Source organism: Pseudonaja textilis, chromosome 4, assembly GCF_049901715.1.
Source record: "Pseudonaja textilis isolate UNSWEBS1 chromosome 4, rPseTex1.2, whole genome shotgun sequence".
In the NCBI taxonomy this organism is placed as follows: Eukaryota; Metazoa; Chordata; class Lepidosauria; order Squamata; family Elapidae; genus Pseudonaja; species Pseudonaja textilis.
In genome coordinates, this window is record NC_141993.1 from 47,387,947 (window position 1) to 47,402,719 (window position 14,773).

General features: G+C 34.0%; 1 protein-coding gene across 4 annotated transcripts in view; it reads right to left on the minus strand.

The window, feature by feature from the left end:
- The window catches only part of CNNM2 (cyclin and CBS domain divalent metal cation transport mediator 2), a 106,139-nt gene that overhangs the window by 16,508 nt on the left and 74,858 nt on the right, over positions 1-14,773 (minus strand). For 2 of the 4 annotated variants that reach the window (XM_087932803.1, XM_026704695.2), the window contains exons 2-4: positions 10,548-10,691; positions 7,483-7,620; positions 6,509-6,678 (exon numbers count right to left, since the gene is read on the minus strand). In XM_087932803.1, the coding sequence (XP_087788929.1) occupies positions 6,509-6,678; positions 7,483-7,620; positions 10,548-10,691 (452 nt within the window). Of the gene's footprint in view, positions 1-778; positions 820-5,632; positions 5,760-6,508; positions 6,679-7,482; positions 7,621-10,547; positions 10,692-14,773 lie in introns of all 4 variants that reach the window. The other 2 variants (XR_015743505.1, XM_087932802.1) reach the window with 2 other exon arrangements.

The window sequence follows — 14,773 nt, forward strand, 5'->3', positions numbered from 1 at the left end:
TACCAACGGGAGTATTGATCTGCTGGTATATTTGTGGACCATTTTCCACAAGGTCAACATTTTCTTGTCTAATTTATCATATTATCTTCTAAATTAAAAATGCAATGCCTCTCTTGTCAACTACACTGTAAGAGCCACAGAGCTTCAGAGCCCATTGGGTGGATGGGAAGATTGCACCAGACAACAATCGAAGCCCAGAAGGTCACTGAGGGTTCCTCCTTCATATGACCTTAAATGACTGCATGGGAGGTATTTTGTTAGCAATGAACTGAAAATAAGATGCCAACAGACTTAGCCCAACTTCTTCCTGTGAACAGCAAGCTGCTGACAAGGTGGAACTCTCTTGTGAGGATATGCCCTTAGGAAAAGTAAGTGAGCTGTCTTCACACCACAACAACCAAGTGGCATTTAAAGGAAAAATGAACAGAGAGCTACTAGATCACTAAAGAATATTACATACAGGTAGCCACAATTTGCAGAGAATATATCAGGAAAGCAAAAGCTCAGAATAAGCTGAATTAGCAAATGATCTTGGGAATAACAAAAAGAGATTCTTTAGGTATGCTTAAAATAAAAGAAAGAGGGAAAAATAGTATACCAGCTGCTAACTGAAGTTGGCAAATGATAACAGATAACAAAAGCAGAACTATTCAATTCCTATTTTAGCTCAGTCTTCTCTGAGAAAAGAATACGTGTTCCATCAAGGGAATTATGAAGAACCCAAGGAAGGAACAGGTTTCCAATTCAAGCTTGTGAGAAATATTAGTCAGATACTGACCTTGAATGAGTTCAAATCTCCAGGGCCAGATGGATTGCATCCTAGGGAACAAAAGGAAATTGCTGAAGATCTGGCCAAAACTCTCCAAATCAGGTGAAATAACAGATGACTAGAAGAAGGAATGCAGTGTCCTTATAGAAAAAAAGGAACTGCAGACCAGTCAGTCTGACACCTGGGAAGATTTTGATTTTAAAGCAATTAGTGTTAAGAGACTTGAAAATAATATGAAAAATACTAAAAAGTGTGGATTTATTAAGAACAAAACTTTCAAAACTGATTTATTTTTTACCAGGTAGCTTCCTTTATAGTCTGTAGAAATGTAGTAGGAATAAACGTATCTTGATTAGCAAAAAATTCATCAGCTACTCTGTGGCACTCTAGTTAGCAAGTATCAGCTGAATCACACATCTGTAATATGGATCTACAGATTATTTGAAAACCATTCTTGAAACTGAATTTTAATTTCTCAAACTGAAGTGATATATAAAATAGGATACCACAAAGCTTAGCCCTGGACTATTTTCATTAATATTAATAAGTTGAATGAAGAAATAGAAGGGATTTATAAAATTAGATGATCCAAACTGATGTTAATACTCTATAAGACAGAAGTAAAATTCAAAATAAACCTGAGATAAAAGAGAAGTGGATTTAAAAAACATAGAGGAGAGGTTCCTTCTAAGGATGGAGAAAAGTTTGCAACAGGGATCTCAATTTAATTTTGACATATAGAAATATCTGTACTGGCTCATTGCTGCAATACAAACAACTTCATTAAAGCAAAACCTTAATAATGTTCTCTCTACCAAATGATACAGTTATCATACACACAAGAATGGGACTGATTTCTTTAGATGGATGGAGTTTTTGTTGTCTTCTCTGACAGGATGTATTACCACAAAAATGCTGAATATATATTTCCTAAAATTTGCAAGATGAATTACATCAGGGACTGAGAATGATGTTACTCTGCTTGTTTATATGAACAATGGCTCTCTGAGGTGATCTGAGTGGATTAATTTACAAAAACTAAAGACTTTAAGCAACTTTGCAAAGAAGTTCTAAGTAACAGGTGTGACATCATCACTTTGTTACCAACCATCAATCATATATTTGATCCAAACCTAAATGTGTATCCCACTGTAAGTTCAATAGAAATAAGAGCAAAGAAAGGTCAACAGTTTTATTGGTGAACCCTGTCCATCAAAGAAAAGAAACACAAGTTGTCATGGAAGACAAGGGTACTCCCAAAAGCACACTGTGAGAAGAATGAGTAATTGGCATCATGTAATAGCTGAACAAATAACATTATTATAAGAATAATTGTTATAAAATGGAAAAAGCCTCTGAACCGTGAAAAGGCTGATCCCAAGCGGGACTCATGAAGTCAATATGACAGAATGTCTTATGGAATGGCAGAAAGATTTCTGCATGACTGAAATTCAGGAGGATCCTAGAAAGAATAAGGTTTGACATAGCTGAAAGTGCAATCTTATGGAAAGTTCTATGGGACTGAGAAAGGGTAGCTTGGACATGTCCTCAAGTGGAAAATCAAACTGATCCACCAGAAATCAATGTGAAATAGTATTTAAGAGACTGAAGTAGGAATGGTTAGATTCAAATCTACCCTTAGTTATAGAAACTTAGTGTGACTTAAGAGACAATCCCTTTATCTTGGTGCAATCTAGCTCACAGGACAGATGGATTTCTCTTTGTAAGCTATACGTTGCTCCTGGAAAAAAAAACAAGAAATATATTCAACAAATAAAATAAATAAATCATTTATATAAAGATATAGATACTGCTATATGGGATATAATATTATAGCCATGATGCCAACCAGGAATAAATTTTACTGAAACAAACATTTAAACATTTATTCTTCTTAATCCGATAAATATTTTCTACTTAGTTAAGAGTTGATCTCATTCTCAAATATGTTTAGTGTGGTCAGAAATTCTGGCAAGACTGGAACAGCAGCAGGAATGCAAATTAATTAAATGAAATAACACACTTTTAACCTGAAGAAAGTTAAAATCAGTTCTCACAGCATACAGGACTAAGAGAAAATCTTTCTAACCATAAGAACAGCACAATAGAGGAATCAATTATCAAAGAAGGTAATAGGCTCTCTTTTGGTTGAACTATTTAAATGGAGACTGGATATCCAGCCATTGGGGATGCTTTCATTTTAATTCCTGTGTAAAACAGGATTATACCTTGATAGATAAAATTCTGTGAAAGGCAAGGTTCACACATGGCAGTACACCAAAGCTGTTTTGACTGCGGCATATTGAAGAAAATGCAATGTGAGGTAGCTTATTATAATAACCTAAAACTAAACAAATTACATTATGACTTATTATAATGTGTGAATCCAACTAAAATCCCTATGGAAAATAGAATGAGTTCTAACTCTCAGAATAAAGCTTTAAACTATTCCAAAAATTCATCCCACCAACACATCTGAGAAACAATACACAGATCATTAAAAGTGTCATAGCTATATTACCCTAAATACCAACCTAAAAACAGCAATAGACAGTTTCAGTAAGTACAAGTTCTACAAAGCTATTAGATATACTGTTACATATTTCAATACAAAGAAAGATCAAAAGAGTTTCTGATCCGAATACCACTGAGGCCTTCTGTGAAACCCTTCAGCATGTATCTTTCCTTCTTTACAAAACATTTAAAGGTACTTTGGATTAATAGACAGTAATTGGACCAAAACCACTCAGTGAACTCCATGACTAAGTGGGCATCTGACCACTACCACTGATTCTCAAACCTAGCCATATAGAAATTGTGTGAATTGGCAACTCTAGAGTTCAACCATTGGATTGATGGACTGCATTAATGAGGTTTTACCCTCTTGCAGCTGTGACTGCTTTGGGAAAGGATGCTCTTTCATCTAAGTTTATCACTAGAGTTCTATTAACAGAAAATACATTTGTTCAGCTTCACTTGATACATTAGGAACTACAAATAGTCCTTGAGTTATGATCATTTGTTTGACCAAGAATTCTATAGGCATCATGTAGAGTACAGCAATAAATAGTAAGAGTATACTATCAAAACCAGTTCCCTCTCCAGCTATAGCATTTATTCCCTATTGCTTTTATCTTACAATCTGTTTGTTTCACACTGTATTATTCATTATGTAACTCAGTATTGGATTACTGCCTGGACTTTATTTCTTGTAGGCCTTTGGCTATAACAATGAATTCATTCATTCAAAGCTAGAGGTGACTTTAAATGACTCAAGAATAGATTATGATCCTGATCACAGAGGCCAAGAAAACAACTATATTATCAATATAAGATTCAAATGCTTTTGCTTAAACATTCATTAGGTGGGATCATTCTTAGCACCTAACTATATAAGAAAGTTTATGCAATATACTGTATATGTTGTGGCACAGGCTTTCACTGACTACATAAAATACATAAACTGTTATCCAAAATTGATAAGTTTATTTCTCTGTGTGGGGTTGCATGCTAGGCAGTGGAACTAGAAACATTGGACTTTTTTTCAAGAATAGAAGATTCTTCTACTAGTTTTTTGTATAAAACAAATCACAATGTGTTGAGCAAAGGAGTTTCTAATATTTACTAGAATTTTCTACTATGTATTTTATCTATCATATAAATTACAACTCTTGGGAAAAAAAGTCTGTTTGAATTTTATAACATGTATATTCAATATACAAAAGAAGTAAAATGAAAATACTCTTTAAGTATACAGAAATACTTTTTAAATAAAAAGTAATATATATTATTAAACAAGCTCAATAAGATCAGATTTGCAACATTTTTTTCTTCATGACTAATTTTAAAGGCTTTTTAAAATACCTCATAAAAACAAGTAAAACTGCAGTTAAAATATAAAATATATTAAACCATATCTCGACCATATTTCAAATTTCCTTCAGGACTTAATGACTCTTCATGCTATTTTGGGCCATCAGAGAAAGGCTCCAGAATTCATAGTTTGTTTTTCTCTCTAAAAATAACATCTGCATAGGTATCTGAGGTAAGCAAATTTGTGCGAATCAAATTATTTTTATCAATGAAGAAGATATTGTTCCTAACAAACATTCAGACTACCTTGTGAATTGATTTGCAAGAATATCAAAACCATAATAGCTAAGTGGAAATACTGTAGAAGATTTCAGTTTTATTTAAAAACATCAAAGTAATGCATTAATCTAAATAGTACTGTCAAATAGCAGATCTAAAGACCACAAAATTGCTTGTGTTTTTTGTGTGTGTCTTCATTTGTTTTAAAAGCAAACCGGTAGGTGGTGCTGTTTGCTTCTACAGTATACATAATTGTTTAGTTTATTAGGCAAAACTAAGATTAGTCCAATTCATATTACAGATTACCCATAAAATAATGTCCCAAGTTAATAATATGCATACTAGGATTGCATCAAAATGTCATCTGTTCTGGTTATTGACTTAAAAATATTTACTTTTGGGAAGAAGTGTGATTTTCAAGTTTATTTTCTGTTTAATTGTTTCCAATCTGTTCCCACCACTTTAAAATAATTTGGTCTTCACTCTATTTTGATGATGCCAAAAACCAAAACTCAGATAACATTACCTTCCAGATGTTCCTTACTTACAATTCTCAGTATCCTTAGCCAACGTAATGAGCAATGGAAATGGTGACTTGAAAACATTTACAAGGACTTAAATTATGTAATTAATTGGATGATTTTAATGGTTCATTAAAAATAGTTAATATTAATTAGGAGTATATCTAATATTGTATGGTGATCAATACATTGAATAACTGAATAAGAATGTAATACATGGCCCTGGTTTTATACAGGCTAATATTTTCACCTTTTCTTCAAAAGGGTCAACAGCAATTTCTTCGGTCATTTTCAGATTGTGCGTTTTTCTTTCATCTCATGCTTTATTGTAATGGAATGTATGAAAGATCTTGGGGGAAAAGAGGAGGAGATGCTGCCTAGGAAGCAATCAGACAAGAGAAGCAGGAGCCTGCAGTCGCTTTATGTCAGAGAAACTTAAGAAAGACCCACTTTAATGGACCAAGTAGTGAAATTTGTGTCTTCAGACTTGTACGTTTCTATTAATGTAGCCTTACAATAAAGTAAATTAGTTCATTTTGTCATGTTTCCTGTCTAGTTTACCAGAAAGAGCCAACATTTATCAATGTAATTATTATTATTTTTTAATGTATTTTCTACTCCTGAATACAAGGCCCAGTTTTAATCAGAAATCCCCAAAATTTTAATAGAAACATCATTTTTTACTGAAAATCAAATTGTTTCAATAAGTGGAAGGCTCAATTTCCCATTAAATAAGATGGCGTCGATTGAAGTCTTTCTTTAAAAAGTGACTCAGACTGGAACTATGGAAGGAGGAACTGTTGTCTTGACTTTTGCCCTTTTCTTGCTATTTTAAACTAGCACAGCTCCATCCTCCCACTGAAAAAAGAGCTCCTACTCTTACCAACGGATCTTTTGGCAACACCTTCGAAGCTGCCATTTATTTTTTTTAAAGCCATTCATTCGCTATTAGGGTGAATGGTATCTTGCTTAACCAAATCTTAGGTTGCATAATGGAGGCAAAACAAGTAACAAGGTAATCCAGGAATTATGATGACCCTTCTGTCATTAGAGACTGTCACTGAATAGCCATGCTGATCAGAGGAGAGTTGCAGGAGAAACAAATGTTTATAATTATAGGTCTGACCTGTAAAATTAGAATGAAGTAATCAATAGGTTTGTTTCGCTGATAGAGGTAGTATTCAGGGGCTTTCTTGTTTTTCTCATCATACTTCAGCTCCTGAATCACATTGGGATGCTTTAGTAACCTCAGGAGGATCTTTTCAGACATTTGGGATGGGCCAAATGCTTCAACCTCTGCAAACACAAAAAACAACTTGATTGATTATGTATAGTAAGTTTATAAAGACATAATATATTGATTAGCATATTATTAAAATAAATACAAAAGTGGAATGGCAAATGCCTCAGGACAACACATCTCTGTTAAGTACCTCTGTCCTGTGCCATGGACACCAACCATGTCCATGTCACTGCTCAGACTGCTCAAGAATTTATCAACCCATTTGGGCAATATTAGACTGCAGGTAGTCTAATATTCATAAAGAGAGACCAGAAGTGGAGGAACCAATTAAAGAAGACATCTTTCTTCCATTGGCTACTCTACCTCTGGAAATTGGGCCTAAAATATTTTTCCTCCCAAAAGGAAAAAGGCACACCTACAAAAGAGAAAAAAAAACTGTGGAGAATGAAGGGAGAAAAAAGGGGAAGGTTTATCTTGAATTGAAAATAGACAGGATTCAGTCCTCCTACACATTTGTTTCATTTCAGCAACTATGTTTAATTAAATGAAAGGCAAAGAAATGTACATGTTTTTTCTAGTGGTATCCAGTTCAGTTTGAGCCTGATCAAATCAGTGTGATGCTGCTCCTTACCCTGGCCTCCTCGAACAATTTTAAGTTGTACTAACACAATTTCTCTTAAACTCTCAGAATTTCTATCAGCACTGAGTATAAAGTAGAAGAGAATATAATGAACAAGGAGACACAGTATACAATTCCCTAATACAGCTTCCCTACCCCATCCACTGTTTCACTGATTCTGTTAACAATCTAGCAGTTAGATCCTAATGTGATAAGAACTTTAATAATTCACACTTGCCTGTTGCTAGGAAACGGTGCATTGCCAAAAGCAATTGTGGTGAGATTTTAACCTTCATTTCACTATCTGTCTGTTTGAAGGCAGAGAAATCCTGTTTTCTCTCCCGATGGGCTACTTTCTTTTTGGTCTTGTTATCAGCTAGAGATAAAACAAATAAAATATTCATTATATTTTGTTCCAGTGTTTACTTTATGATTCCATTTTTAACATTGGTACACAGTTATTATAAGCTGTTATTATTTACGCAAATAGACATTCACAAACTTCCACCGATCTAATTAAAAGTTTGTGGTGTCTGGTAACTTTTGATAAAAGTCTTTATCTTCATCAAAGCAAGCTACTGAGTACATTAATGTAAGATCTGTTTTCATTAGGCTAGCATGAGTGTTCCCACTGCTGCTTTTCTGCATTAAAAATTATGGCAGAGAGCCATAAATTATGGGACTGAGGAAGTGTTCCTGGCTTTATAAATAATGACAACAATGAGGAAAAGAGATAATGGGCAGAAAATAATCCAACATTCCTTTGAATAGTGATAAGACAAAATATTGGCATTTTTGTTTCTCTTGTACCAACACGTTTTATACTAATAGGAGAACTGCATTAATTTTAATGGAGTTACAGGGTCAGATGAAACTGTTGGCTATTTTTCATGTAGAAAATAATGTAACAATCCTTTTCATAAAATAAGTACTGGGTGGTATCCAATATCAGCTGCCTGAGAAACAGACTTCTTCTTCCTCAGCTCTTCTCCTTAAACTCACTAGAGAATTCCTCAACTCTCATGATTCCATAGGACTTGTGAAGGAAGCTGCAAAAGGAAGGACCCTATTCTGATCCCCACATAAAGTCATTATGGAAACAGTTCCCTAAACCAAACAGGAAACAGGATTAGATGAACTAATTTTATTTTAAAATGTATTTATTTTTTTAAATTTTTATTACATTAAAAAGAGAATCTTGCAAACCTGAAGGTACAAACTTCCTCTTGTCACTTTTAACTGATTGATCCATCAGGAAGGATCCTTTCTAAGTTTCTTTTCCTAATAGTTAAGCCACTGGGTCTCTTATATCTCTTGTCTGTTTCCTAGGTAGATCTCTTCCTTTCCCCACCCTCAAGGTCATCTACACATTCCATACATCAGGAGGGCCTTTGTACAATTTGTATTGTGCGCCGCTTGCACCTGTTCTTGGATCATGAGGTTCTGCCCACAATTACTCACTCCATGGTCATCTTCTAAAAGGATTAGTACAATGCTGCTGCCTTTGAAGAGCATCCAGGAGCTCTAGCTGCAATGGCATGGGCAATTATATATGTCTCTAGAAAGACACATTACACCTTTAGTCTGTGAGTTTGCATTGGTTACCAATTTGTCTCCTGGCACAATTCAGGGTGCTAGTTTTGATCTTCAAAGCCCTACATGACATCAGCCCATGTTATCTGAGGGACTGCCTCTCCTTGATTACATTTAGCCATCCCATCAAGTCTGGCAGGAGAGTCAGGCTGTAGGTCCCATCCATCAAAAAAATTATGTCTGATGGGACCTAGAAAAAATGTCTTTTCTGCCATAGCACCTGCCCTGTGCAATATTATTTGCCCTGAATTTATCCCGAACCCTTATAGTCATCCTGAAAGTCTTAACACATGCTTTTGCATCAGGCCTGGGGCTTCCCTGACAGCAGGGAGTCTGTACAGTGGCTACATCGTACTTAACATTCTGATTTTGACCTTCTTGCAATTTTCTTTTTATATAATTTTTTTTAGCAAAACAATTTTAACAAATTAAATAATTAATTTAGTTGGTATATGTGTAAACCAGTGGTTTTGAGGCACAATGCCCAGAGTCACCTTTTGAGAGATGGGCAGCTATATAGATCTGGTAAAACAAACAAAAACGAACAGGATTCATGTAGAAAAGGTATAGGTAAAGAGATTTTAATAGGAGATTAAGATATATCACAGTAAGCAAACTTGAGTAATACAGTAGAAAATGTCCTAAAGAAAGGATAGCACAGAGGTCTCAGAAAATTGTAGTCTATAGATCACTGCAGAAACACTAGGAACTCCTTAATTGACTGCATAAGGTTACATCTCCAAAGGTGACCTGATCGGTGACCTGTTCTCAAACTATTTAGGAAGTTATATACTGTGAAGTTTATTTGCAAACTAATAGGCAGTCACAGCAGTTATTTCAGCAGTAGCAGAATATGTATAGATATTCCTTCAGGAACTTGGCTGCTTCCTGGATCTCCAGCTACAGCTTGAGGATCGAACCATATCAAACCCATTAATGGAAGATACCCCTGTCCAGGAAAAGTTATAGCTGGTATACTAACAAATGTTCTAGGTCACAGAACTCATTTGGGCCTCCAATGATGATAAACCAAAGTCACATATTGAAGAACCACATTTTCCCAACTGAGGCTCTGTGTTGTTAGAATTCAGCCTCTGAATCAGCATCTGAAAATATGCTCGATCAGATATGATAGCATAACAAGAAAAATACATGTTCATCTTCCCAAATGCCTGTGGTCCAATCTACATTATTTTTTCACAACTGAATGCCTCTTTTCCACAACAAATTGCAGTGATGGCACATGAGGTAACAAACCATGCACTGAAGTAATAAAAATTTTCTGACATTTTCAGAGAAGACATACACAGTGCTACTAAGGGCTAATCCAAGACACGCAGCTACCTAATGCGTGACAATATTCTTACACTCTCAAATACCATGTATAGAAGAAAATGAGAATGATATTTGAATAAAAGCATCAGATCATTTTAAAGCATCTGGCTAAGTTAAAGGCTTTAAAATTGATCACATGGTGAAAAATTTGACCTTTATCTTCTAAAATAGCTGTCTTAGTGATAAGAGTCTCTTTTTTTGTACAATACAGAGGCAGTCACATGCATTTTAAATTGAGCTAGGCTTTCCATTTTAATTCATATTTAATTCTCCTCAAAGTGTAATTTCCCTCAAAAAATAAAAAGACAGAAAACTTTATTATAAGAAGGCCTTTATATAATTCTGAGGGCAAACACTGTGGTGCTTAATACTCACTGTAGAGATCTGTTTCATCTAGAATCTCAGACTTGATGATCTCTTCAATTACATCTTCCAAGGTAACAATGCCCAAGACTTCATAAAAAGGATCCCCTTCCCCTTCATTATTCACCCGCTGCACAATTGCCAAGTGAGATTTACCTGCACAAAGTAGTAGACCAAGAAATTAGAATTTAGAGCAAAAGAACTGACTGGTCAGTTCCAAAATGGCACAGATGAATCTTATAATGCAACAACATATAATTTAAGGGACACCTGATGCTTAAAAAACATCAAAAACAAAAACCTACCTAAAAGTTTACCAAACATTTTTAGAGGCAATCATAACTAGAGATGTTTTTTTCTCATTGCGTACCATAGGAAGTAGGGTTGCTTGAGTATGGACATTAATTAGGTAGTTGGAGTCTATTTTTCAATGTTTTGTTTGAGAAGCTTGGATATGGAAATAAGGAGCAAAATCGACATATTATTTATATTACTTTTAAAGCAGCAAAAAGGAAAAGCCACACTGCTATAGATTAGTAATTTTGCTAAATTATGGGAGTATAATCTGGAAGTGCTCTGGGAATCACAAAATGGGGGGAGGGAGGTCCACAAATTATCTAATCCTATTAAGGTTTTTCACCTTGTAGAACACTAAGTCTCCTAACAAGGAACAGATGATATTCCTAACATCTTTAACCAGTTCACAAAGATTATCACCATTATCATATCAAATGCAACAAATTTGATTTTTTTGTATCCAAAATATATTAAATATATTAAACAAAACAAGTCCAACCAGCATAAATTCAATTAAAGCAATATCCAAACAACAAAGCAGGAACAAGGCTTTGTATTAAAACAGAAATTTTAAACATCAGAGATTAATATTTTTTATCAGCCACCCAGAGTCACTGGCAGCAAGTAGGTGGTCATATAAATTCAAACAAACCAATAAATAACATACTATCTTCCAAGAAATCTCTATGACCCAAAATCGAGTTTGTATTAAATTATGTATGCATAATTATATCATAATATGCATTATGTATGCATATTATTTAAATTTTAAATAAATTTAAAATTGCTTTCATCCATTGCCTTCTCCTCAGGAAAATATTTCACATTTAAATTACTAATTATTGTGTGCTATACATATTGTGTGCTATACTAGAAACAGTTGAATTTGATCATTTGAGATTTTAGAGAATCAAAACAATTTTTTACTGAATGGCAGGTAAAGACTGCATTTTGTCAAGAGCAAATGGCTGAAGATTAAATATGACATTCTCAAGCATGTTTGATTGTACGTATTAATTTCTAATATATTTATACAATCCTATTATTCATTTTTAACCTATTGTATTTTGTATAAATGAGTTCCAAGTTTCATTATATTTGACCGTACAAAGTCTACCTGTATTGGCCATCTGTCCAAAGGTGGTAAATGTAATCACAACTTCAATCCACTGATTGAATGCGGCCATACATTTATGTTTCCAATATTGCACTAGACATAATTCTTGACTTACAACAACTGGGACAAGAATTTCTGTTGCTAATTTTTGTTGTTACAACCTTCTTTGCCATGATTGCTAAGTGAATTATTGAAACATGCAATAATTAAGTGAATCTGTTTTTTCCCCAGTGGTGGGATTCAAATTTTTTTACTACCGGTTCTGTGGGCATGGCTTGGTGGGCGTGGCAGGGGAAGGATACTGTAAAACCTCCGGTCAGAGGTGGTATTTGCTGGTTCTCTGAACTACTCAAAATTTCCACTACCGGTTCTCCAGAACTGGTCAGAACTTGCTGAATACCACCTCTGCTTTGCTTGTCAGAAGTTGGCTGGCATTGTCGCAATGACCCCAGAATGCTGCATCCATTGTAAATATATGACAGCTACCAAACAGCCAAATTTTGATTATGTGACCGTGAGGATACTGCAACAATTGTAATTGTAAGGACTGGTTGAGAGTCACTTTTTTCAGTGCTGTTGTAACTTTTTGAACAGTCTTTGAACCACTAATTAATGATTGTAAATGAAATATTATCTGTATCTGTAACAACCTTTTGGCCATAGTAAAGGCATGGAAAATCCATTTATGTTATTTTAGCTGTCAAATTTCATGTACTGGTATGTAGTTCAAGAAAATATTATGGAGTATGGAAGATCATTTCAATAAATTACTATTGCAGCAAGATTACCATAGGCATAGATTTGGAAAGATTTGACACTACTCATTATGAAGAAATGGTTGGTGAAGACAATAATTCTTGCTGAAATAGATAAATTAACCTGTGTGATTAAAAAAAACATTATCTACATTTATTGGTGACTGAAAGCCTCTTACAGAATTTTTGTGTAAAAATGAAAAAAAAGAACCCAAAATGACTTATATTTCGATGATTACACAGGATATAGAAAGAAGAAGAATGAGATAACTTTGAAGACAGGCTAAATATATTTACTAAATACATATAACTGCTGTGAATAATATTGGAAGCTACTTCTTCATATCTTTTTCTTTCTTTTCTATTTTTCATTTCTCTCTCTCTTTTTTTGCATTTTTCCCTTTATTTTTCTCCCCCTACTTTATCTTGATCTCTGTTAGTTTTTTTCTTCTTTTCAAAAGTTTTAATTAAAAAAATTATACAAAAAGAGATATTAACATCTGAAAATTTTAGCTTTTGTCACACAGTCATATTTATATGGTTCTTATTACATCCCAGCAAAACTCTGTTTTTGACAGTTCTTATTTATAGAAACATAATAGAGCCCAGTTAATTCTACATATTATGCCAATACCTCAAAGAACAATAGTGGTAATCCTCATTTACTGACTGGAATTAGGACCGGTCACTCAATTGCTAATTATTGTGGTAGTTAAGCATGACTGCACCAATTTACTTGAACCTCAATTGCAGCAGATCTGACTGTGGTCATGAATCACTATGGATTGTTAAGCACCATATCATATGCGCTGGTTGCAGGTTTCCAAATTGTGATTACGGGACTGTTGAGACATGGTGTTTACCACAACTTTGAGGGCCAATTGTCTCTACTTTCAGCATCATTATAAGTTCACTGAACAAGTGGTTGGCAAATGAGGGCTATCTATAAACTAACTGATGTTCTGACTAATCATATTAAAGTATTCCTTTAGGTGCTTATTAACTAACAACAGCACACTTATCCACAATTTAAAAAATAGCTGAATTCAGACACACACTCTTTAATATCTATTCTAGATATTACATTACTAAATGGCAGATGAAAGGGAAAAAGAAATTTTTATAAGTAAGAATTTGGTTCAAATATCTTAGGCTTATTGAACGAGCAATCAAAATATCCTATTCAAGCAAATGGATGTTTAAAGATATTCTGGAAACAGTAGATCAGAGAGAAGACCTTAATAATTGACATAAATACTGCATCAGGTCAAAATAATTCAGTTCACTAAACTTCACATCTGCTTTCCCAGGGACCTAACATAAGCAAATTCTTTGAGAATGCTGTCTGTTGAAAGTTAAATTCTTTTGCTATTCCCAGCTTGTGATCATTTAAAAGGAATTTTCCAAAGCAAGGTCTAATATTAGACTCAAAATGAAGTTTCCATTCCACTTACGCGATATTCTCACCAAAGTAACTACTACATAATCTGATTGTCTTGGAGCTACTCGTTTAGATGCAGATGACCATACTTCAAATACCAACTGAACCATACTGGCAAACCTTGTCTTAAAGAAACCTTTACAACATGAATCGTTATTAGAATCATAATTTGCATTTATAATTATGTACAATATCACAAACTTCATTAGGCCATAAAAAATGAAAACCTTTCCTTGCATAATTATATTTAGTTATCAATTTGCAATCCATGAAACAGATTCTATGTTACATGGTATCTCAGAATCAACATAAGTTCTAGTGATTCTAATTGTGTAAAAGAAAGACAACAGACATTTATTTGGTAGCAAAATACAGTGTATACCGAGTGCAGTAAAAGTATGGAATCATTTTGACTTAAACTACCCATTTGAATAAAGTTTGCATTCTAAATTTGAAGTCAATAAAACATATTAATGAAAACAAATAACACACAGTTTCATAAAGATTCACTACCCTTATTTTTATATTATACCTTGATGCTTTAAAACAATAAATAAGAAACATGAATACTTAACATTTTATTCCAATCTTTAATAGTATGTATTTTTGCTCTTTAATGGCTCTATGG